Source organism: Schistocerca serialis, chromosome 2 (assembly GCF_023864345.2).
Source record: "Schistocerca serialis cubense isolate TAMUIC-IGC-003099 chromosome 2, iqSchSeri2.2, whole genome shotgun sequence".
Classification (NCBI taxonomy): Eukaryota; Metazoa; Arthropoda; class Insecta; order Orthoptera; family Acrididae; genus Schistocerca; species Schistocerca serialis.
Window position 1 is genome coordinate 912,166,392 of NC_064639.1, and position 27,233 is coordinate 912,193,624.

Sequence of the window (27,233 nt, forward strand, 5' to 3'; positions counted from 1 at the left end):
TGCTGTTACGGTCGCAGGTTTGAATCCTGCCTCGGGCATGGTTGTGTGATGTCCTTAGGTTAGTTAGGTTTAATTAGTTCTAAGTCTAGGGGACTGATGACCTCAGATGTTAAGTCCCATAGTGCTAGAGTCATTTGAACCATTTAGAAGAATTCTAAATAATTTCTTTAATGGTATTATCAACTGTTTTTATACAACTAGTCTCTTTTTAATGTAAAGACACGCATCATAGATTGTTCTCCCAATCTTATGGAAGAACATTTCTGATAAGCATATACCAGTCAACAGTGTTAAAAGCTTTCTTTAAATATACAAATGCTGCAGAGGTAGGTTCGTCTTTCTTTAACCTGTCCTCTTAAGATAAGTCACAAGGTTAGCATTATTTTGTGTATTCCTACAAATCTCCATAACTTAAACTTATAGTCTCTGAGGTGCTTTTCTGTGTTTTTCTATTCTTTTGTAAATAATTTGTGTAAGTATGAACCATGGACCTTGCCGTTGGTGGGGAGGCTTGCGTGCCTCAGCGATACAGATAGCTGTACTGTAGGTGCAACCACAATGGAGGGGTATCTGTTGAGAGGCCAGACAACGTGTGGTTCCTGAAGAGGGGCAGCAGCCTTTTCAGTGGTTGCAAGGGCAACAGTCTGGATGATTGACTGATCTGGCCTTGTAACAATAACCAAAACGGCCTTGCTGTGCTGGTACTGCGAACGGCTGAAAGCAAGGGGAAATTACAGCCGTAATTTTTCCCGAGGGCATGCAGCTTTACTGTATGATTAAATGATGATGGCGTCCTCTTGGGTAAACTATTCCGGAGGTAAAATAGTCCCCCATTCGGATCTCCGGACGGGGACTACTCAAGAGGATGTCGTTATCAGGAGAAAGAAAACTGGCGTTCTACGGATCGGAGCATGGAATGTCAGATCCCTTAATCGGGCAGGTAGGTTAGAAAATTTAAAAAGGGAAATGGATAGGTTTAAGTTAGATATAGCGGGAATTAGTGAAGTTCGGTGGCAGGAGGAACAAGACTTCTGGTCAGGTGACTACAGGGTTATAAACACAAAATCAAATAGGGGTAATGCAGGAGTAGGTTTAATAATGAATAGGAAAATAGCAATGGGGGTAAGCTACTACAAACAGCATAGTGAATGCATTATTGTGGCCAAGATAGATACGAAGCCCACACCTACTACAGTAGTACAAGTTTATATGCCAACTAGCTCTGCAGATGACGAAGAAATTGAAGAAATGTATGATGAAATAAAAGAAATTATTCAGATTGTGAAGGGGGACGAAAATTTAATAGTCATGGGTGACTGGAATTCGAGTGTAGGAAAAGGGAGAGAAGGAAACATAGTAGGTGAATATGGATTGGGGCTAAGAAATGAAAGAGGAAGCCGCCTGGTAGAATTTTGCACAGAGCACAACATAATCATAGCTAACACTTGGTTCAAGAATCATGAAAGAAGGTTGTATACATGGAAGAACCCTGGAGATACTAAAAGATATCAGATAGATTATATAATGGTAAGACAGAGATTTAGGAACCAGATTTTAAATTGAAAGACATTTCCAGGGGCAGATGTGGACTCTGACCACAATCTATTGGTTATGAGCTGTAGATTAAAACTGAAGAAACTGCAAAAAGGTGGGAATTTAAGGAGATGGGACCTGGATAAACTGGAAGAACCAGAGGTTGTACAGAGTTTCAGGGAGAGCATAAGGGAACACCTGACAGGAATGGGGGACAGAAATACAGTAGAAGAAGAATGGGCAGCTTTGAGGGATGAAGTAGCGAAGGCAGCAGAGGATCAAGTAGGTAAAAAGACGAGGGCTACCTTGGGTAACAGAAGAAATATTGAATTTAATTGATGAGAGGAGAAAATATAAAAATGCAGTAAATGAAGCAGGCAAAAAGGAATACAAACGTCTCAAAAATGAGATCAACAGGAAGTGCAAAATGGCTAAGCGGGAATGGCTAGAGGACAAATGTAAGGATGTAGAGGCCTATCTCACTAGAGGTAAGATAGATACTGCCTACAGGAAAATTAGAGAGACCTTTGGAGATAAGAGAACGACTTGTATGAATATCAAGAGCTCAGATGGAAACCCAGTTCTAAGCAAAGAAGGGAAAGCAGAAAGGTGGAAGGAGTATATAGAGGGTCTATACAAGGGCGATGTGCTCGAGGACAATATTATGGAAATGGAAGAGGATATAGATGAAGATGAAATGGGAGATATGATACTGCGTGAAGAGTTTGACAGAGCACTGAAAGACCTGAGTCGAAACAAGGCCCCTGGAGTAGACAACATTCCACTGGAACTACTGACAGTCTTGGGAGAGCCAGTCCTGACAAAACTCTACCATCTGGTGAGCAAGACGTATGAAACAGGCGAAATACTCTCAGACTTCAAGAAGAATATAATAATTCCAATCCCAAAGAAAGCAGGTGTTGACAGATGTGAAAATTACTGAACTATCAGTTTAATAAGTCACAGCTGCAAAATACTAACACGAATTCTTTACAGACGAATGGAAAAACTAGTAGAAGCCGACCTCGGGGAAGATCAGTTTGGATTCCGTAGAAACACTGGAACATGTGAGGCAATACTCACCTTACGACTAATCTTAGAAGAAAGATTAAGGAAAGGCAAACCTACGTTTCTAGCATTTGTAGACTTAGAGAAAGCTTTTGACAATGTTGACTGGAATACTCTCTTTCAAATTCTAAAGGTGGCAGGGGTAAAATACAGGGAGCGAAAGGCTATTTACAATTGGGAAGCAATGGTTGGGAATGGAGTAAGACAGGGTTGTAGCCTCTCCCCGATGTTGTTCAATCTGTATATTGAGCAAGCAGTAAAGGAAACAAAAGAAAAATTTGGAGTAGGTATTAAAATTCATGGAGAAGAAATAAAAACTTTGAGGTTCGCCGATGACATTGTAATTCTGTCAGAGACAGCAAAGGACTTGGAAGAGCAGTTGAATGGAATGGACAGTGTCTTAAAAGGAGGATATAAGATGAACATCAACAAAAGCAAAACAAGGATAATGGAATGTAATCTAATTAAGTTTGGTGATGCTGAGGGAATTAGATTAGGAAATGAGACACTTAAAGTAGTAAAGGAGTTTTGCTATTTGGGGAGCAAAATAACTGATGATGGTCGAAGTAGAGAGGATATAAAATGTAGACTGGCAATGGCAAGGAAATCGTTTCTGAAGAAGAGAAATTTGTTAACATCGAGTATAGATTTAAGTGTCAGGAAGTCATTTCTGAAAGTATTTGTATGGAGTGTAGCCATGTATGGAAGTGAAACATGGACGATAAATAGTTTGGACAAGAAGAGAATAGAAGCTTTCGAAATGTGGTGCTACAGAAGAATGCTGAAGATTAGATGGGTAGATCACATAACTAATGAGAAAGTATTGAATAGGATTGGGTAGAAGAGAAGTTTGTGGCACAACTTGACCAGAAGAAGGGATCGGTTGGTAGGACATGTTCTGAGGCATCAAGGGATCACCAATTTAGTATTGGAGGGCAGCGTGGAGGGTAAAAATCGTAGAGGGAGACCAAGAGATGAATACACTAAGCAGATTCAGAAGGATGTAGGTTGCAGTAGGTACTGGGAGATGAAAAAGCTTGCAAAGGATAGAGTAGCATGGAGAATTGCATCAAACCAGTCTCAGGACTGAAGACCACAACAACAACAACAACAACAACAACAACAACAAGTATTTTCTAACTATAACTTAAAACTGATAGTTTGATAATGTTCACACCTCGTCTTTGGAATTGGGATTGTTACATTCTTCTTGAAGTCTGGGGCTATTTTGCGTGTTGCATATATCCGATGCACCAGGTGGAATGGTTTTGTCATGGTTGTCTCACCCAAGAATCTCAATAATTTTGAGAGTATCTGGTCTACTCCAGGGGCCTTCTTTAGACTGAGGCATAATGTTTAAAAAATTTCTGTTTAACTATTAACAATAATTGAAAGGGGAAAAGAGGACCTGTTGAGATTCTTAATTTTCTCAGTTCAGGCAATCCACATTATTGCAAATTTAAGTAGATAACAAGTCAGTAAGTTTATGTATTTTGTTTCAGTGATGTTCTAAGGAAATATACTCATTTTAAATAAATATCTTTAGAAGAATTATCGGCTGATTTCATGAAGCTGTGGTGATCACTTCTTGGTTGACAAGTTTTAGTGAATGTTGAAATGGGACTAGGTTCTCGTCATTATCTGAAATTCCTTCCTCATGTCAACATTCTCTGAAGAGATCATTTTAGCTTGAATTTTCGGCTTTCTGGACCTTATACTGTTATGTCTAAACTAAGTTCCAGTAGTTAACTTCTCTTAAAAAAATTAGTACAAATGAGTTTACTATCTCAGATTAAATTTCATATTTATATGCTACCCAGTTTATATTAGCAACTAACGGGAGTAAACCGTTTGTTAATAATCCAACTTTGAAATTTCATGATATGAACTGTGCAGTCATGTTGCACTACATATTCTTGAAAATTTACTTTTTACCTATCTCTGGAAAGCTACAATGTTTATTCATTATGATTATTTAAAATCATAGCTCTGCTTGAGAAAAAACCAAAATGTTGTTAACATTATTTTATTCAAAGTGGTTTGTTTGGGAGCATTCACTGCAGTTGACAAAAATATTCTCTACTGAGGTTGAAATTGAGTGAGATAGTGAAATTGTCTGGTCGTGTAACAAGTCTAGGTGAAACCGAGTTATTTGTTAGATGTTTTTACTGACCACCCGACTCCGCTGTGACTGTTCTAGAGTCGTTCAAAGAAAGTCTGTGGTCAGTTGCGCATAAATACCCAGATTGTGCAGTACTAATTGGTGGTCGCTTTCACTTGCTGAGTATAGCGTAGTGTATGGATTCATTGTAGGGGGTACAGACAGAAAGTCTTGTAAAGTACTTTTTAACATGTTTTCTGAAAACTGTCTTGGTTAGATAGTTCAGCAGTCCACATGCAATGGAAGTGTCTTGAACCTTGCATCTACAAACAGGCTGCACCTTACCGATGCTATCAGTGTAGAGATGGGGATTAGTGATCATGATGTCATCATAGCAACTATGGTTACGAAAGTTAATAAATCAGCCAAGAGGGCTAGGAGAGTGTCTCTGCTAGAAAGAACAGATAAGCAGTTCGCATCTCACTTAGACAATGAACTACAGTCATTTAGTTCTAGAATGATGGAATATGGGCCAAGTTCAAACAGATTGTAAATCGTGCTCTGGAGAAGTAAGTGTCTAGTAAGTGGATTTAAGGACAGAAAAGACCCACCATAGTTTAATACTGAAATTTGGAAAATGCTGAGGAAGCAAAGACTGTTGCACTCTCAGTTCAAAAGGGGCAGTGTAAGTGACAACAGGCGAAGCATAGTAGAGATTCACGCGTCTGTAAAAAAATTTATGCGGTAAGTATACAACAGCTACCACCATCATACCTGGGCTAAAGATCTGGTGGAGAGCACGAAAAATTCTGGTCCTATGTAACATAGCTAACCAGGTCTAAGGCTTCCATCCAGTCACTTGCTGACCAGTCTGGTTTAACAGTAGAAGATTGCAAAGTGCCAAGCAACTGGAAAAAAGTGCAAGTGACTCCTGTATATAAGAAGGGTAAAAGATTGGACCCGCAAAATTACAGACCAATATCCTTAACATCAGTTTGATGCAGAATTCTAGAGGATATTCCGAGATAGAATGTAATAAATTTCTTAGAGACCGAGAAGCTCATCTCCATGAATCATCACAGCTTTAGAGAACATTGATCATGTAAAACACAGCTCATGTTTTTCTCACATGATATACTGCTAGCTATGGATGAAGCGCGGCAGGCAGATTTGATATTTCCAGATTTCCGAAAAGCATTCAACATGGTACCCCCTGCAGACTGTTAATGAAGGTGTGTGCATATGACTAGCCCGAAGACTTCTTATGTAATAGAACCCAGTATGTTGTCCTCGACGGCGAGTGTTCATTGGAGGCAGAGGTAACATCTACATCTACATCTACATTGATACTCCGCAAGCCACCCAACGGTGTGTGGCGGAGGGCACTTTACGTGCCACTGTCATTACCTCCCTTTCCTGTTCCAGTCGCGTATGGTTTGCGGGAAGAACGACTGTCTGAAAGCCTCCGTGCGCGCTCTAATCTCTCTAATTTTACATTCGTGATCTCCTCGGGAGGTATAAGTAGGGGGAAGCAATATATTCGATACCTCATCCAGAAACGCACCCTCTCGAAACCTGGCGAGCAAGCTACACCGCGATGCAGAGCGCCTTTCTTGCAGAGTCTGCCACTTGAGTTTGCTAAACATCTCCGTAACGCTATCACGGTTACCAAATAACCCGGTGACAAAACGCGCCGCTCTTCTTTGGATCTTCTCTATCTCCTCCGTCAACCCGACCTGGTACGGATCCCACACTGATGAGCAATACTCAAGTATAGGTCGAACGAGTGTTTTGTAAGCCACCTCCTTTGTTGATGGACTACATTTTCTAAGCACTCTCCCAATGAATCTCAACCTGGTACCCGCCTTACCAACAATTAACTTTATATGATCATTCCACTTCAAATCGTTCCGTACGCACACTCCCAGATATTTTACAGAAGTAACTGCTACCAGTGTTTGTCCCGCTATCATATAATCATACAATAAAGGATCCTTCTTTCTATGTATTCGCAATACATTACATTTGTCTATGTTAAGGGTCAGTTGCCACTCCCTGCACCAAGTGCCTATCCGCTGCAGATCTTCCTGTATTTCGCTACAATTTTCTAATGCAGCAACTTCTCTGTATACTACAGCATCATCCGCGAAAAGCCGCATGGAACTTCCGACACTATCTACTAGGTCATTTATATATATTGTGAAAAGCAATGGTCCCATAACACTCCCCTGTGGCACGCCAGAGGTTACTTTAACGTCTGTAGACGTCTCTCCATTGATAACAACATGCTGTGTTCTGTTTGCTAAAAACTCTTCAATCCAGCCACACAGCTGGTCTGATATTCCGTAGGCTCTTACTTTGTTTATCAGGCGATAGTGCGGAACTGTATCGAACGCCTTCCGGAAGTCAAGAAAAATAGCATCTACCTGGGAGCCTGTATCTAATATTTTCTGGGTCTCATGAACAAATAAGGCGAGTTGGGTCTCACACGATCGCTGTTTCCGGAATCCATGTTGATTCCTACATAGTAGATTCTGGGTTTCCAGAAATGACATGATACGCGAGCAAAAAACATGTTCTAAAATTCTACAAGATATCGACGTAAGAGATATAGGTCTATAGTGTCCTAGGGATAGGACTGTTGCTGTTTTCTCTATACACAAATAATCTGGCAGATAGGTAGGCAGCAATCTGCGGTTGTTCACAGTTGATGCTGTGGTGAACAGGAAGGTGCCAAAGATAAGTGACTGTAAGTTGATACAAGTATGATGTAAACAAAATTTCAAGGTGGTGTAATGAATGGCAGCTGGCTCTTAATGCAGAAAAATGTGAGTTAATACAGATAAGTAGAAAGAACAAGGCCATAATGTTCAGATACAGCATTAGTAGTGACCTGCTTGACACAGTCACGTCATTGAAACAGCTGGGCATAACGTTGCAAAGTGATATGAAATGGAACGATCATGTGAGGATTGTGTTATGGAAGGCGAATGGTCGACTTGGTAGATTGGGAGAATTGTAGGAAAGTGTAGTTCATCTGTAAAGGAGACGGCATACAGGACACTAGTGCGACCTATTCTTGTGCACTGCTCAAGTTTTTGGGATCTGCACCAAGTTGGATTGAAAGAAAACACGGAAGCAATTCAGAGGTGAGGTGCTAGATTTGTTGCCAAAAGGTTCAGTCAGCATGCAAGTGTTATGGGTATGCTTCGGGAGCATAAGTGGGAATCCCTGTAGGGAAGAAGACATCTGTTTTGAAGAATGCTACTGAGAAAGTTTAGAGAAGCTGCATTTGAAGCTGACTTCGAAACAAGCCTATTTGCCGCAACATATGTTTCGTGTAGGGACCACGAAGATAAGATATGAGAAATTAGGGCTCATACGGAGGCACATAGACAGTTGTTTTTCCCTTGCTCTATCTGCAAGTGGAATGGGAAAGGGAACGACTAGTTTTGGTTCAGGGTACCCTCTGCCACGCACCATACGGTGGCTTGCGGTGTACGTATGTAGATGTATAAGAGGTATTGGTTTCTTTTGTTTGGAATTGTGGAGGAAATATTTATAAGTCATGATGTCACGTATATTTTGCACCCTCGATGTTGCTACATAGGCAAATAATTCTGAGTGAAGGTACTTGGTTGGGTTGTGACGATTTACCTATGTTGTCAGCACACATGGATAGCTCAGAAATTTGCATGGTTTTCTGGCGGTTTCTGGCGACTAGAGGAAGCAGTGTGGTGCTGGTGTGCAAGACTCACATGTCCCCTTCATCACTGGACTTACTTGGAGGTGCTTTGCCTATCTTTTCAGGATAGCTGGCTGCGTCGATCTCCCCATCTTCTTCTCTGAAGATATGATGCTGTTTGGAGGAATTTTCTCTACTCTTAAAATGATTCCGTACACTCAAGATACTTTTAAATTAATCCTACTATATTTTCTCTTCCACAAACAGAACACCACATAACAGTTTTCACATAAATGAATCATATTTCATAAGCTACAGAAACTATTAAGTACTTTTACAATAAATACAGTTCCAGAAATCTCTCAGAGTTATCGCAAGTCCACCATCAGCATCTCTAGAGAGTCAGTAAGTAAGTAAGTAAGTAAGTAAAGATCTTTTTCTTTTCTTATAACATAATTCAACTGTTCACAATAATGACTTATGTAGCACCGTCACAGAGTAAGGCGCACTTGCTCCTTGTGCTGGGCATGTAGCTTCTGTGGCGAGTGCGGCAACCACTTGCCCGCGTCGATCAACCGTCCACATTGTAGCATTCTCTTGATACACGTCCTCCCTGTGCACACAGGAAACTGATGCGAGGTAGACACTGTCCCATCTCTCACTCTCGTACGTAAAATATTGGGTGTTCGAGCCGAAGGTCTCTAGAATTTGCGTCGAAATTCTCGAGGCACTACAGTTTGTTTAAAACTATAGTAGTTAATGCCCAATAAATAAATATTGTTGCAGAGAGAGACAAGATATAATCACTTACGTAGCTGCACTACTATTTTCAATGTTATGTACACTCTTTGCTAAACATTGACTGTGGTAGTGAAAAAAAGATTTTTGCCAGTCAGCAATTTACTTATAAGCAAGCCTGAGCCTATTATTATTATTTATTATCTTTGGGTCTGTTGTGTGTATTTAATGAAACTTTTTCTACAAAATATGTATATATATATGTATTCTTTTCCTGATAGAAAAAGGTTTAAAGTACTTTTCTTGTTATCTTTTGTGTGAATCCCAAAAAAATCATGTGATTAATTATATTTCACTTAATGGGTGCCAGTGCGCCATTATGACAAAAGAATGGCAGATGGCAAATGAAAAACTTGAATTCTAGCAATAATTAATTTTTCCATTTAATTATATTCACATGGAGGGATAGGTATGAAATGATATTAAAAGGACAAATCATATTTACACATATATTGTGAAAAAACTTATGTAAAATTAACAAAATCATGCATTCAGAAGTAACCTCGAACAAATCCCGTCTCTGGCCATCGTGATTTAGGTTTTCCGTGATTTCCCTAAATCGCTTCAGGCAAATGCCGGGATGGTTCCTTTGAAAGGGCACGGCCGATTTCCTTCCCCATCCTTCCCTCATCCGAGCTTGCGCTCCGTCTCTAATGACCTCGTTGTCGACGGGACGTTAAACACTAATCTCCTCCTCCTCCTCCACCTAATAGGTCTGAGAGCTGACACCAGAGTGATTGCTTTAATCATACAGGTATTTATCGCACAAATACATAGAAATTCTGTGACCTGTTTTTGCTCATAGTCTTTTTTATTCTTAGTTGTTACATGGAAATATGTTTGTTATTAATTTTTTCTTCAGAACATGTAAAGGTGTAGAGTTTTCTCATTCCAAAATAATATTTAATTATTGATAGCACATTTACATGTATAAACCTGCATATTTTTATTCGTTATTGACACAGTTCACTAGTGATTATTGTAGCCTTTTTACTACAGTTTTTAGAAGGCTTTCCAGGAGATCGTACAAGTTCACTAAAAAGTATTAACTAATACAGTAGAAACAAAGTTAAACAGGTTAAGGATCAAATCTCTGAGACAAAAGATAGTGATTGGCATTAGAAAAATGAAAAGAATTTGGGGGAATAATTAGAACACTCAAGGCTTTATCTAATTTGGAGAAATGTACTGGAATTTGTAAGTCATACATTACTAGAGAAAGTAGAATTAACTAACAGTAGCTCTCATTCTAAGGAAGATGTTGCACCAACAAAAGGAATTAGGACGATTGGGTAGGACCTACTGTTCGATGAAACATACAAAATGTGACAAGTAGTTCAGAATTTAAGGAATCCTAAATGAACTACTGCTTATGTCAATGGGATTAGCTCTGGTAGAGATTATGAATAAAACATTTATAGGACAACCCTTGTTTAAAAGATGTACCTGGCCATTATCACCAGCAGATTGACTTGGTAAAATTGCAAGAGAGGGTGCAGAAGAATCTATATATACAGGCTCAGCAAAGAATCAAGACCTTTAATGATAAAATTATTATACCTAGTTTTCAAATAGACAATCGGGCATTAGTGTGTGATTTTTGTCGTAGCTTAAGCGTAAAGGAGGAGACAAATTTTTCCCTCATTACAAGGGACCATTCAAAGTTGAAGACATACCACATCAGAAAGCTGTATACTTAGTAAACCCTGATACAGGACAAAATAAAGGATGGTACAATACTGACATGCTTACAGGATTCAAGGCCACGGTGTAGTTCACATCCTTTGTGACTTTGGTGGCTTGACAACCACTGGCTGCCCCAGTTAAATTATGTACCATATTTCTCTTTTTAGTTTTCCTGGATACAGTTTCTTTCTTCTTCAGCTATCCTGTTATCTTTTAATAAAGTAATATCTTCTACTATCACTTTCTGTAAAAGTAACTGTAAAAAAATATAAGGGGACTATGCTCGACTTGAGAGTGGTCAGGTAGGCCCCTCTTGTGTCTACATCAGCTGGAAGTGTAGTGTCTAGCATTTTTTTGTGACCATTGAACTGCTACATTTAGATAATAGAAATGTATTAATCTGTAAACTTAACTGTACATAGATTAAATTTATCATGAACATAGGACAGTTAATATTTCCATGTCTTTTATTTAATTGCATGTTACCATGTACATGTGACACATGAGTAACTAAGTATAAGAACAATTTTAGTTTTATTCTCACGTGATAGCATTAGGAGTTGGAAGAATATATAGTACTATAAAATATATAGAAAAGTGAAATAGCAATGACAATGTGCTTTCAGTAAATTACGAATATAGTAAAATGGTTATATAGAATTATGAGTAAAATGTTATTTGTTTTACATATGTTATAAAACTGAATGAAGAAGGATAGTATGGCTGTGTTTATATTTTATTTTCTTTGGGAGTTTAGTTGTGGTAGAGTGTGACAGATAAAACTGACTTTAATGTTTATAGTGAGAATTTGACGATGACTTACTTGAAAATACTTCGCTTACTACTGCATTTCGTAGGGGTTCATTAGAGTGAATTTTTGAATATTCTGCAATGGCGAAACCATAGCAAAGCCAATGTGTAGGAAATGCCAAACACCTTCTTCCTCCAACGTCGTGATGAAGTAACTTAGCAGATAGGGTCCTTGGTAAGGGAATCTTATCTAAGGGGTACTTCTTCTTTTCTTCTTTGATCCTAACATACCTGTCTCTTTGTTTCCTTTTCTTACTTCTCCCTTAGTAGTACCAAATCTGTCCTCTCTCTGTAAACAAATGCAAAGTTCCCCTTCTCTTTTTAGTCCACATAATTGACATTACAACCTACAACAGTAGAATTGCACTGGAGGGTATTTCACATACGATGACAATAGACTGACATAATTTTTTGGAGTGGCCATTAAGTGACACATGTTAGGCACATTGTGTGATATAGTGGAGGAGTGTTGAAGGAGGATGTAGAAGGCTAGAAAAATTGATGACGTGCTAACATGCGTAATGAGCAAGAGATAATACGCTAAAGAGTCAACAGTGTAACAAGACGGTGCGCTAACTTATCTTCAGCAGAATGTCATGCGGAATGGAAGTTAGAACATACATAGCGGTGAGAACTACATGTATGTTGTGTAACAAGTGTAGTTGTATTTGTCATCCATGTTTCACTTCCATACATGGCTACACTTCAGACAAATACTTTCAGAAACGACTTCCTGACATTTAAATCTATACATGATGTTAACAAATTTCTCTTCTTCAGAAACTCTTTCCTTGCCATTGCCAGTCTACATTTTATATCCTCTCTACTTCGACCATCATAAGTTATTTTGCTCCCCAAATAGCAAAACTCCTTTACTACTTTAAGTTTGTCATTTCCTGATCCAATTCCCTCAGCATCACCCAACTTAATTTGACTACATTCCATTATCCTTGTTTTGCTTTTGTTGATGTTCATCTTATATCCTCCTTTCAAGACACTGTCCATTCTGTTCAACCGCTCTTCCAAGTCCTATGCTGTCTCTAACAGAATTACAATGTCACTGGCGAACCTCAAAGTTTTTATTTCTTCTCCATGGATTTTAATACCTACTCCAAATTTTTCTTTTGTTTCCTTCACTGCTCGCTCAGTATACAGATTGAATAATATCGGGGAGAGGCTACAACCCTGTCTCACTCCCTTCCCAGCCACTGCTTCCCTTTCATGTCCCTCGACTCTTATAACTGCCACCTGGTTTCTGTACAAATTGTAAATAGCCTTTCGCTCCCTGTATTTTACCCCTGCCTCCTTTAGAATTTGAAAGAGAATAATCCAGTCAACATTGTCAAAAGCTTTCTCTAAGTCTACAAATGCTAGAAATGCAGGTTTGCCTTTCTTTAATCTTTCTTCTAAGATAAGTCGTAAGGTGAGTATTGCCTCACGTGTTCCAGCATTTCTACGGAATCCAAACTGATCTTCCCCGAGGTCGGCTTCTACCAGTTTTTCCGTATTTTGCAGCTGTGACTTATTAAACTGATAGTTCGGTAATTTTCACATCTGTCAACACCTGCTTTCTTTGGGATTGAAATTATTATATTCTTCTTGAAGTCTGAGGGTATTTCGCCTGTCTCATACATCTCGCTCACCAGATGGTGGAGTTTTGTCAGGACTGGCTCTCTCAAGGCCGTCAGTAGTTCTAATGGAATGTTGTCTACTCCCGGGACCTTGTTTCGACTCAGGTCTTTCAGTGCTCTGTCAGACTCTTCACGCAGTATCGTATCTCCCATTTCATCTTCATCTACATCCTCTTCCATTTCCATAATATTGTCCTCAAGTACATCGCCCTTGTATAGACCCTCTATATACTCCTTCCACCTTTCTGCTTTCCCTTCTTTGTTTAGAACTGGGTTTACATCTGAGCTTTTGATATTCATACAAGTGGTTCTCTTTTCTCCAAAGGTCTCTTTAATTTTCCTGTAGGCAGTATCTATCTTACCCCTAGTGAGATAAGCCTCTACATCCTTACATTTGTCCTCTAGACATCCCTGCTTAGCCATTTTGCACTTCCTGTTGATCTCATTTTTGAGACGTTTGTGTTCCGTTTTGCTTGTTTCATTTACTGCATTTTTATATTTTCTCCTTTCATCAATTAAATTCAATATTTCTTCTGTTACCCAAGGATTTCTACTAGACCTCGTATTTTTACCTACCTGATCCTCTGCTGCCTTGACTACTTCATCCCTCAAAGCTACCCATTCTTCTTCTACTGTATTTCTTTCCTCCATTCCTGTCAATTGTTCCCTTATGCTCTCCCTGAAACTGTACAACCTCTGGTTTAGTTACTTTATCCAGGTCCCATCTCCTTAAATTCCGACCTTTTTGCAGTTTCTTTAGTTTTAATCTACAGTTCATAACCAATAGATTGTGGTCAGAGTCACATCCGCCCCTGGAAATGTCTTACAATTTAAAACCTGGTTCCTAAATCTCTGTCGTATCATTATATAATCTATCTGAAACCTTTTAGTATCTCCAGGCTTCTTCCATGTATACAACCTTCTTTTATGATTCTTGAACCAAGTGTTAGCTATGATTAAGTTATGATCTATGCAAAATTCTACCAGGTGGCTTTCTCTTTCATTTATTACCCCCAATCCATATTCCCCTACTATGTTTCCTTCTCTCCCTTTTCTTACCCTCGAATTCCAGTCACCCACAACTATTAAATCTTCGTCTCCCTTCACGACCTGAATAATTTCTTTTATCTCATCATACATTTCATCAATTTCTTCATCATCTGCAGAGCTAATTGGCATATAAACTTGTACTACTATAGTAGGCATGGGCTTCGTATCTATCTTGGCCACAATAATGCGTTCACTATGCCGTTTGTAGTAGCTTACCCGCACCCCTATTTTTTTATTTATTATTAAACCTACTCCTGCATTACCCCTATTTGATTTTGTCTTTATAACCCTGTATTCACCTGACCAGAAGTCTTGTTCCTCCTGCCACCGAACTTCACTAATTCCCACTATATGTAACTTTATCCTATCCATTTCCCTTTTTAAATTTTCTAACCTACCTGCCCGATTAAGGGCTCTGACATTCCACACTTCGATCCATAGAACGCCAGTTTTCTTTCTCCTGATAATGATGTCCTCTTGGGTAGTCCCCGCCTGGAGATCCGAATGTGGGACTATTTTATCTCCGGGATATTTACCCGAGAGGACGCCATCATCATTTAACCATACATTAAAGCTGCATGCCCTCGGGAAAAATTATGGCTGTAGTTCCCCCTTGCTTTCAGCCGTTCGCAGTACCAGCACATCAAGGCCGTTTTGGTTAGTGTTACAAGGTCAGATCAGTCAATCATCCAGACTGTTGCCCCTGCAGCTACTGAAAAGGTTGCTGCCCCTCTTCAGGAACCACACGTTTGTCTGGCCTCTCAACACATACCCCTCCATTATGGTTGCACCTACGGTACGGCCACCTGTATCGCTGAGGCATGCAAACCTCCCCACCAATGGCAGGGTCCGTGGTTCATGGGGGGGAAGTAACATAAAAAAAAGAAAAGAGAAAGTTAAACAAAGAGTTCAAATGCAGAGGTAGAGAGTAATCAGGTAGAGTCAGTGTAAACTGACTATGGAGAAACTTTTCATCTAAATTGAGAAAAGATTGTAGAAAATGGTTATTAGCTGAGTTTACTGATTAAGTTACGATGATACACACCCAAAATCGCAAAATAGGTGAATCCTTGGGAGTAATGGCCTATGCCTTGGTCAGGAGAATCCATGGGAGGAATGGTCTATACCTTGACCAGATGAATTCATTGGGGGAATGACCTGTAGCATATTTTTTTGTGTGTGCAGGGGAAAAGAGGGACACCCACTTCTGTAGTGGTATTGAGGTTTGGCACAGTGTCTGTCCCTAGAATGAGTGTAAGTAGAGTTAATACATAAGTATGAAGTTGTATAATGATTGATGGTCACAATAAGGAAGTTTTCTTCAAATTGGTTATAAAGTTGAATAGATTTACTTGATAGCTGAGACAGTGTATGGTTTTGAATAGGTTTGGATAGACAACGCGAAGGATAATTTGGAGCAGAGACATTTCACAGAAGTTCACAAGAGCATGTACTGACGTGCACTGAGATTTGACTCTAGATACCGTGCTCTAGATACCGAGGCTTGAACAGGATAGAGTAGCATGGAGAGCTGCATCAAACCAGTCTCAGGACTGAAGACTGCAACAACAGCAACAGAGTGTTACGGTTTGTCACATGATATTGTATTATAAATACACATATCAAATAAAGTTAAACTTCTAGGTTGAATTTTTTGATGAAATTAATTAGTTGAAGCTTCAGAAACACATTTCTACCTAAACCTATTTATTGCTCCAATGTCACTCTTATTACAGAGAATAATAGAAACTACCCTCAAAAGTAAAGCATCCATTGACTTTGCAGCTCTAGATCACACACAAAACTTAAGTTTGCTGTGAAAAACTCTTCTAAGAGTCCATCGCTTAAGCAATCTCAGCTGTCACCAATACTGACTGCCAAAATATTGCGTAATCCCAAAACCTATTACGTGAGAAAAGTTATAGTTCCTATAACACACATATGAAATTTTTCTTTGTGTCAGAAACTTAAATGACTGAAAATTATCCATCTTTATGTATAGGTTTTACTCACAACACAAACCAACACTGATTATATGTTTTCTCACTCACCAAGACAAGAAGCCCTACCCTCTTGGATACCTGAGGTTATTGCCAAATATCAAAGATTAAAGTTGACTTACAAATAGTTATTCTTAGCTTTTAGTGGAAGACTTGATTTCGTGTCAGTTATTCCAAGATGTGCTTTCTGACTGTGGTGGAAGTGATCTTAACAACATAAGAATATTGCAATATTTTACGTGGTAATTATTAACATAAAAGCCTTAACACAGTTGTGAATTAAATAAATAAAAAGAAACATAACCTTTAGAACTAGCCTATCAGTGATGTATGAATCTGATCTGTATTTGCACCAGCTCTTAAGTGTGTTTTTTCACATGCTGTCTGCTGTGATTGGTCCTCATATGCTGTCATGTTACAGGGTGTCTGGCAATGTACATGGCCATAATTAAGTGGTTACCATAATTTAGTAGATTTTGACATTTAATTAATCAGTTCAAGCACCATTTACATGATGATGTCATTTGATCATTCTTCTGTGAAGCTGCCGAATGACACCTTGCTTGTGTGACTGACTTTCATGATTCTAATGTTACCTCCATATGGTGTGACTTTCTTTTATTTTGTCTTTTTCTACTGACCCAAGACTTTGTTGGAACACTGCTATAATCTTGGTAATCCTTACCTGTTGGTCACTGGGAAATTAACTTGTTGCATAGTGTCACACACTGCCCTGTTATTAGTTCCAGCACATGCTTCACGACAGCTACCGTCAATATGGCTGTGCCAGAAACTGGATCACCCAGTGGTACAACGTCCAGCAGAGCACAGCATGCAAGATTTTAATGGCTGCTTCACAACCCACGTATATCTGGGTCCTCCCCACCACCACCTGCTTCTCTGAGCTGTGCGGATGGGAGCTATCCACACAGAACATCCTTTGCTCCTGTAACCTTCCTGGTCTAAACCTAGGGTAACTTGCTGCCCCCCCCCCCCCCCCCCCCCAAATAATGTATGTGTGTCTGTACACCATCCCCTGCCCCAGAACCCCTGCCCAATTGTGTGCTGTTATCTCATGCCCTAGTCTATGAAATCACATGGCCAGTTGTCTGCCACCTGCCCCTCTACCTGTGGCCCTAGGTTGCCCGCAGACAGCCCCCACTCTCCCACGAGCTGCTAGATATTCCCCCCAACCCTCACCCCTGCCTCCCTCACCTCACCCCACCCCACCTCACCTCTTATCCAAACCTCACCCTAGTACCCTCACTATGGGCCAGGAAAGAGCTGGCAGTTGACTGAGCATAATGTAGGGAGACAGGCGTGTGAACGTGTGTGTGTGTGAGCTTGTGTGTGTTTTTTCTACAAGCTTGAAAAAGGATCTTCATCGCAAAAACTATCCAAGCTCTGCACCTTTTGTTTGTGTATCTATCAATGATGCAGCTCCTGCCTTTTGGTGAATCATCTCCTTTATTCTTAAATAATTTTTAATCATCAACTAGTACTCTCCGTACATTATTATTGACCCCTGTTTGGTTGCTCTGTGCAGCTGCACTATTTTCTCTTCTTACACCAGATGCTAGGTACTCAAAATATCTTGCATGTGTTTAATGCCTAACCCCAAGCACATTGCACAAAATTTGCTGACTTGTATCTTGGTAGAGCTATGGCTGTCCACCTGATAGTGCTTGTATCTCTGCTATTGTGCACTGTTGGTGCTGTGTGGTATTGATGTTAAAATCTTGGTTCCTGGTGCCAGTAGTTGTAATTCTTGAGAAAAGGCCACCAATCTGCTACATGTAATCCATCTCATCAATTGACCCTGCTATAATCTGCACAGATTCCAAATTACTTAAATTGAATCTCTTGACAAACAGGTCTGGTTCAAAGCATACACCCACCCTGCAATATTTTGCTGTTTTTTGAGTACTGTCATACTTCAATCGATCTGGCATCCCATTACTGCTGCTTGTTCAGCTTTAGTCTACAATCACTTTTAAATCTCATTACTTTCTTATTTAATGTTAGTTAATTAGTTATTTTATTCTGGATATTTGAGTGGTTTCTATTTGTTGAGTACAATTACGTTGTTTTTGTTCTTGACAATGCTGTTATCGCACCCGTGTAACACAAAGAAAGGATCTCAACAAAAACAGTTTATTTTATCCAAATACTGTGACAATAATCATGTATGAGTGTTTTCTTTTAATTTTTTCGTGTTTTGGTTTTAGTACCTGATGTAATCTGCAATCAAACCTTTAATAAAAGTCCAAAGAATACTGTACCAGTGATCTCTCAGGTTTTCTTGGTGTGATTGATTAATGATGGTTTCCATTTTGTACACAATATTTCGAGGACAGACCCAGTCAACTTCAGGTGCTGTTAGTTTTGTGGTTAGTGTGGTCACAACCTGGACTCTAACCAGAATGTGAACTAGTGTTTATCTTGTGCCACTGTTTGCAGCAGAGTTTGACTCCCAACACCCACTACACCTCTGATGCTCTTTTGATTTTCAAAGCTTATGCCAATAATTCCATGACACACACATTATTTGCTCTGTAGTGTTAAAGATGATCTAGGCCTCCAAAAGTCGGGTGTGACATGTCTTACGCGGGGTATAGTATTAGAACAGCTGAGGAGAGATGCTAGGAGCATCAGTGACACACTCGTCTAAAACAACCAAGCATATCAGGTGGCATTGAGTATTGCCTCAGACATAATCATGAAACGAAATACGATGAGACAAGTATCCTGGTGCAAGCATCACTTTTCTGGGACAGCGTAATTATGAAGTCTTATCAAATTAACTATGTCAGGAAACATATAAACAGGGGCAGAGGTTTCAGTTTAAACAAGGCTTGGGACCTGGTACTCAGTTTATTAAGATCTCATCAGCCTTAATGTCCATCACAGCTGGGAAACGCCGAGAGAAATTGCATTTCAAAGAACATTAGTGTGGCCATTGAAAACCAAGAGATTATCAAAGGTGGTAGAGGCTTTGGGAGTTGAACTCAGCTATAAATTGCGCCACAAGATCAACAGTAGTTCAGTTTATGTGCTTGTTGACCCCTCAAATCTTTGTCTACACAATGATTGACTGTCTTTATTCCTTACTTATTTGTATTCTTTATAGGACTTCCTATTATCATATTGATTTTTTAAAATTTATTACGCCAAATGCTCCAGACTTCCATCACCAAATACAGACTGCCATCACCAAGTATTGAGATGTATACTCAGTTACTTCCAACAGTCCATCAGGCTAATGATTCTATAACTCTACTTCAAATTCCATGACAGACATGTCATGAAGTTTCATGAAAGGTCACCAAAGTAATCATTCAGATTTTCTTTTACTCAGGAGCTGTGCACAATCATATTTTCTACTGAACACTCTGAGGAGTATGATTCCTCCATGGCATTGCTCTGTCATCATACTTTCACAGGGAAAAAGACAGTTCTCATACAGTGCAAGTGCTTGGTATATATAAAGGATTAAGTGTAGGAGAAGAACATACATTTCTTTTTGATCATTCTGAGCAGGATTTCATTGAAAGAGCTACACTTGCTGTAATTAAATGATATAATATGTATGGACCAAACAGTCCTGTCATAGTTCTGCACTCCATCATAACATTTCATTAATATGGAATGTTTTATGTGAAGGTGATCTGCAGTATCAACAGATGCGTCTATCTGAACTTGAAAGACAACAAGTGAGCAGAGAAAAATCACTGCAGCAATCTAGAGCTGAAGCACAGGAACTGCGTGTACAAATGAAAACTGAGAGGGCTGTACAAATTGAAAAATTGTGAGTACATAATAAACTTGGTTTTTGTGTGACAGTATGTTATTGGATTTCCTACTATAACATTTAAGTGTTTCTTTAATTTCTAACAGCATCAATTTTTTTTAATGTATATCTTACTCATTACTGCACTACATTAAGGTCATACATAGTTTCCTGTAAGCACATACTTATGTTTATAACTAAATATCTTATGAATATAATAGAGGGAAACATTCCATGTGGGAAATATATATCTAAAAACAAAGAAGATGTGACTTACCAAATGAAAGCACTGGCAGGTTGATAGACACACAAACAATCACAAACATACACACAAAATTCTAGCTTTCGCAACCAACGGCTGCTTCATCAGGAAAGAGGAAAGGAGAGGGAAAGACGAAAGGATGTGGGTTTTAAGGGAGAGGGTAAGGAGTCATTCCAATCCCGGGAGCGGAAAGACTTACCTTAGGGGGAAAAAAGGACAGGTATACACTCGCATACACACATATATCCATCCGCACATACACATACACAAGCAGACATTTGTAAAGGCAAAGAGTTTGGGCAGAGATGTCAGTCGAGGCGGAAGTACATAGGCAACGATGTTGTTGAATGACGGGTGAGGTATGAGTGGCGGCAACTTGAAATTAGTGGAGGTTGAGGCCTGGTGGGTAACGAGAAGAGAGGATATGCTGAAGGGCAAGTTCCCATCTCCGGAGTTCTGACAGGTTGGTGTTAGTGGGAAGTATCCAGATAACCCGGACGGTGTAACACTGTGCCAAGATGTGCTGGCCGTGCACCAAGGCAATTTTAGCCACAGGGTGATCCTCATCACCAACAAACACTGTCTGCCTGTATCCATTCATGCGAATGGACAGTTTGTTGCTGGTCATTCCCACATAGAAAGCTTCACAGTGTAGGCAGGTCAGTTGGTAAATCACGTGGGTGCTTTCACACGTGGCTCTGCCTTTGATCGTTTACACCTTCCGGGTTACAGGACTGGAGTAGGTGGTAGTGGGTGGGTGCATGGGACAGGTTTTACACCGGGGGCGGTTACAAGGGTAGGAGCCAGAGGGTAGGGAAGGTGGTTTGGGGATTTCATAGGGATGAACTAAGAGGTTACGAAGGTTAGGTGGACGGCGGAAAGACACTTGGTGGAGTGGGGAGGATTTCATGAAGGATGGATCTCATTTCAGGGCAGGATTTGAGGAAGTCGTATCCCTGCTGGAGAGCCACATTCAGAGTTTGATCCAGTCCCGGAAAGTATCCTGTCACAAGTGGGGCACTTTTGGGGTTCTTCTGTGGGAGGTTCTGGGTTTGAGGGGATGAGGAAGTGGCTCTGGTTATTTGCTTCTGCACCAGGTCGGGAGGGTAGTTGCGGGATGCGAAAGCTGTTTTCAGGTTGTTGGTGTAATGGTTCAGGGCTTCCGGATTGGAGCAGATTCGTTTGCCACGAAGACCTAGGCTGTAGGGAAGGGACCATTTGATGTGGAATGGGTGGCAGCTGTCATAATGGAGGTACTGTTGTTTGTTGGTGGGTTTGATGTGGATGGACGTGTGAAGCTGGCCATTGGACAGGTGGAGGTCAACGTCAAGGAAAGTGGCATGGGATTTGGAGTAGGATCAGGTGAATCTGATGGAACCAAAGGAGTTGAGGTTGTAGAGGAAATTCTGGAGTTGTTCTTCACTGTGGGTCCTGATCATGAAGATGTCATCAATAAATCTGTACCAAACTTTGGGTTGGCAGGCTTGGGTAACCAAGAAGGCTTCCTCTAAGCGACCCATAAATAGGTTAGTGTACGAGGGGGCCATCCTGGTACCCATGGCTGTTCCCTTTATTTGTTGGTATGTCTGGCCTTCGAAAGTGAAGAAGTTGTGGGTCAGGATGAAGCTGGCTAAGGTAATGAGGAAAGAGGTTTTAGGTAGGGTGGCAGGTGATCGGCGTGAAAGGAAGTGCTCCATCACAGCGAGGCCCTGGACGTGCGGAATATTTGTGTATAGGGAAGTGGCATCAATGGTTACAAGGATGGTTTCTGGGGGTAACAGATTGGGTAAGGATTCCAGGCGTTCGAGAAAGTGGTTGGTGTCTTTGATGAAGGATGGGAGACTGCTTGTAATGGGTTGAAGGTGTTGATCTACGTAGGCAGAGATACGTTCTGTGGGGGCTTGGTAACCAGCTACAGTGGGGCGGCCGGGATGATTGGGTTTGTGAATTTTAGGAAGAAGGTAGAAGGTAGGGGTGCGGGGTGTTGGTGGGGTCAGGAGGTTGATGGAGTCAGGTGAAAGATTTTGTAAGGGGCCGAAGGTTCTGAGGATTCCTTGAAGCTCCGCCTGGACATCAGGAATGGGATTACCTTGGCAAACTTTGTAAGTAGTGTTGTCTGAAAGCTGACGCAGTCCCTCAGCCACATACTCCCGACGATCAAGTACCACGGTCGTAGAACCCTTGTCCGCCGGAAGAATGACGATGGATCGGTCAGCCTTCAGATCACGGATAGCCTGGGCTTCAGCAGTGGTGATGTTGGGAGTAGGATTAAGGATTTTTAAGAAGGATTGAGAGGCAAGGCTGGAAGTCAGAAATTCCTGGAAGGTTTGGAGAGGGTGATTTTGAGGAAGAGGAGGTGGGTCCCGCTGTGACGGAGGACGGAATGTTCCAGGCAGGGTTCAATTTGGATAGTGTCTTGGGGAGTTGGATCAATAGGAGTAGGATTAGGATCATTTTTCTTCGTGGCAAAGTGATATTTCCAGCAGAGAGTACGAGTGTAGGACAGTAAATCTTTGACGAGGGCTGTTTGGTTGAATCTGGGAGTGGGGCTGAAGGTGAGGCTTTTGGATAGGACAGAGGTTTCGGATTGGGAGAGAGGTTTGGAGGAAAGGTTAACTACTGAATTAGGGTGTTGTGGTTCCAGATTGTGTTGATTCGAATTTTGAGGTTTTGGGGGGAGTGGAGCAGGAAGTGGGAGATTGAGTAGATGGGAGAGACTGGGTCTGTGTGCAATGAGAGGAGGTTGAGGTTTGCTGGAAAGGTTGTGAAGGGTGAGTGAGTTGCCTTTCCGGAGGTGGGAAACCAGGAGATTGGATAGTTTTTTGAGGTGGAGGGTGGCATGCTGTTCTAATTTGCAGTTGGCCTGTAGGAGGATGCTCTGAACAGCCGGTGTGGATGTGGGAGAGGAAAGATTGAGGACTTTTATTAAGGATAGGAGTTGAAGGATGTGTTCATTGGCTGAGTTGATGTGTAGGTGAAGGATTAGGTGGGTGAGGGCAATGGATTGTTCAGTTTGGAACTGGTATAGGGACTGATGGAATGAAGGGTTACAGCCAGAGATGGGAACTTTAAGTGTGAGGCCTTTGGGGGTAATGCCAAATGTCAGACAGGCCTGGGAAAATAAAATATGGGAGCGTAATCTGGCTAGGGCGAAGGCATGTTTGCGGAGGGAATGTAAATAAAACTTAATGGGGTCGTTGTGAGGATGTTGTGAGGGTGACATGGTATTAGAAGGTGGAAAGTGTGACATAAGGCTGAAATGAAAATGAAAATAAAAATATATGGGGATAGATAAAGGTGAACTGGAAAGCAACTGGAGATCAGGTGTGAAAAAAGGCGAAAAAGTGTTGGTAAAAGCTGAGCTATGTTGATCCTGTGGTGAACTTGGGTTGGTAAACAACGATGTGCACAAAGGGTAGGTGGTTGTGTTGCCTCCAAAACACGTTAAAGGGTGGAGAAATTCGGGAAAATTTCGAAAAAAAACTGTGTGCAAATGTATTAAAAGGAGTGGTTTTGTGGTGGCAGATTATGAAAATGAGGCTAACAATTGTCTGACGAAGAAATGATGACGTTAAAACCTGTGGGAAGCGGCTAAAAATGATCAGTGTTGTGGGAAAAAAAGCGAAAGTTATTAGAACTAGCCGAAATGGTTGTTTAATAGGTGAAAGGAACTGTTTTTGAACTGGAAACGGTGGATTTTATAGCAGCGGTAGTGTTGAAAGCGGAAAAAAAAATTTTTTTGTTATGGTTTGGAAGTGGGGTACGTATTATTGTATTATACTATACCCCATGAACCATGGACCTTGCCGTTGATGGGAAGCCTTGCGTGCCTCAGCGATACGGATAGCCGTACCGTAGGTGCAACCACAACGGAGGGGTATTGTTGAGAGGCCAGACAAATGTGTGGTTCCTGAAGAGGGGCAGCAGCCTTTTCAGTAGTTGCAAGGGCAACAGTCTGGATGATTGACTGATCTGGCCTTGTAACAATAACCAAAACGGCCTTGCTGTGCTGGTACTGCGAACGGCTGAAAGCAAGGGGAAACTACAGCCGTAATTTTTCCCGAGGGCATGCAGCTTTACTGTATGATGAAATGATGATGGTGTCCTCTTGGGTAAAATATTCCGGAGGTAAAATAGTCCCCCATTCGGATCTCCGGGCGGGGACTACTCAGGAGGATGTCATTATCAGGAGAAAGAAAACTGGCGTTCTACGGATCGGAGCGTGGAATGTCAGAGCCCTTAATCGGGCAGGTAGGTTAGAAAATTTAAAAAGGGAAATGGATAGGTTGAAGTTAGATATAGTGGGAATTAGCAAAGTTCGGTGGCAGGAGGAACAAGACTTCTGGTCAGGTGACTACAGGGTTATAAACACAAAATCAAATAGGGGTAATGCAGTAGTAGGTTTAATAATGAATGCGGGTAAGCTACTACAAACAGCATAGTGAACGCATTATTGTGGCCAAGATAGGTATGAAGCCCACACCTACTACAGTAGTACAAGTTTAAATGCCAACTAGCTCTGCAGATGACGAAGAATTTGAAGAAATGTATGATGAAATAAAAGAAATTATTCAGATTGTGAAGGGGGACGAAAATTTAATAGTCGTGGGTGACTGGAATTCGAGTGTAGGAAAAGGGAGAGAAGGAAACATAGTAGGTGAATATGGATTGGGGCTAAGAAATGAAAGAGGAAGCCGCCTGGTAGAATTTTGCACAAAGCACAACTTAATCATAGCTAACACTTGGTTTAAGAATCATGGAAGAAGGTTGTATACATGGAAGAACCCTGGAGATACTAAAAGGTATCAGATAGATTATATAATGGTAAGACAGAGATTTAGGAACCAGGTTTTAAATTGAAAGACATTTCCAGGGGCAGATGTGGACTCTGACCACAATCTATTGGTTATGAGCTGTAGATTAAAACTGAAGAAACTGCAAAAAGGTGGGAATTTAAGGAGATGGGACCTGGATAAACTGAAAGAACCAGAGGTTGTACAGAGTTTCAGGGAGAGCATAAGAGAACAATTGACAGGAACGCAGGAAAGAAATACAGTAGAAGAAGAATGGGTAGCTTTGAGGGATGAAGTAGCGAAGGCAGCAGAGGATCAAGTAGCTAAAAAGACGAGGGCTAGTAGAAATCCTTGGATAACAGAAGAAATATTGAATTTAATTGATGAAAGGAGAAAATATAAAAATGCAGTAAATGAAGCAGGCAAAAAGGAATCCAAACGTTTCAAAAATGAGATCGACAGGAAGTGCAAAATGGCTAAGCGGGAATGGCTAGAGGACAAATGTAAGGATGTAGAGGCCTATCTCACTAGGGGTAAGATAGATACTGCCTACAGGAAAATTAGAGAGACCTTTGGAGATAAGAGAACGACTTGTATTAATATCAAGAGCTCAGATGGAAACCCAGTTCTAAGCAAAGAAGGGAAAGCAGTAAGGTGGAAGGAGAATATAGAGGGTCTATACAAGGGCGATGTACTTGAGGACAATATTATGGAAATGGAAGAGGATGTAGATGAAATAGGAGATATGATACTGCATGAAGAGTTTGACAGAGCACTGAAAGACCTGAGTCGAAACAAGGCCACGGGAGTAGACAACATTCCATTAGAACTGCTGACAGCCTTGGGAGAGCCAGTCCTGACGAAACACTACCATCTGGTGAGCAAGATGTATGAAACAGGCGAAATACCCTCAGACTTCAAGAAGAATGTAATAATTCCAATCCCAAAGAAAGCAGGTGTTGACAGATGTGAAAATTACTGAACTATCAGTTTAATAAGTCACAGCTGCAAAATACTAACACGAATTCTTTACAGACGAATGGAAAAACTAGTAGAAGCCGACCTCGGGGAAGATCAGTTTGGATTCCGTAGAAACACTGGAACACATGAGGCAATACTCACCTTACGACTAATCTTAGAAGAAAGATCAAGGAAAGGCAAACCTACGTTTCTAGCATTTGTAGACTTAGAGAAAGCTTTTGACGATGTTGACTGGAATACTCTCTTTCAAATTCTAAAGGTGGCAGGGGTAAAATACAGGGAGCGAAAGGCTATTTACAATTTGTACAGAAACCAGATGGCAGTTATAAAGAGTCGAGGGACATGAAAGGGAAGCAGTGGTTGGGAAGGGAGTAAGACAGGGTTGTAGCCTCTACCCGATGTTATTCAATCTGTATATTGAGCAAGCAGTAAAGGAAACAAAAGAAAAATTTGGAGTAGGTATTAAAATTCATGGAGAAGAAATAAAAACTTTGAGGTTCGCCGATGACATTGTAATTCTGTCAGAGACAGCAAAGGACTTGGAAGAGCAGTTGAACGGAATGGACAGTGTCTTGAAAAGAGGATATAAGATGAACATCAACAAAAGCAAAATGATGATAATGGAATATAGTCGAATTAAATCGGGTGATGCTGAGGGAATTAGATTAGGAAATGAGACACTTAAAGTAGTAAAGGAATTTTGCTATTTGGGGAGCAAAATAACTGATGATGGTCGAAGTAGAGAGGATATAAAATGCAGACTGGCAATGGCAAGGAAAGCGTTTCTGAAGAAGAGAAATTTGTTAACATCGAGTATAGATTTAAGTGTCAGGAAGTCATTTCTGAAAGTATTTGTATGGAGTGTAGCCATGTATGGAAGTGAAACATGGACGATAAATAGTTTGGACAAGAAGAGAATAGAAGCTTTTCAAAATTGGTGCTACAGAAGAATGCTGATGATTAGATGGGTAGATCACATAACTAATGAGGAAGTATTGAATAGGTTTGGGGAGAAGAGAAGTTTGTGGCACAACGTGACTAGAAG

General features: G+C 40.6%; 1 protein-coding gene across 3 annotated transcripts in view; it reads left to right on the plus strand.

Moving 5' to 3' along the window:
• Positions 1–27,233, plus strand: part of LOC126458273 (uncharacterized) — a 173,452-nt gene that overhangs the window by 29,307 nt on the left and 116,912 nt on the right. For all 3 annotated transcript variants that reach the window (XM_050095200.1, XM_050095201.1, XM_050095199.1), the window contains exon 4: positions 20,026–20,170. In XM_050095200.1, coding sequence (XP_049951157.1) covers positions 20,026–20,170 — 145 coding nt within the window. The remainder of the gene's footprint in view (positions 1–20,025; positions 20,171–27,233) is intronic.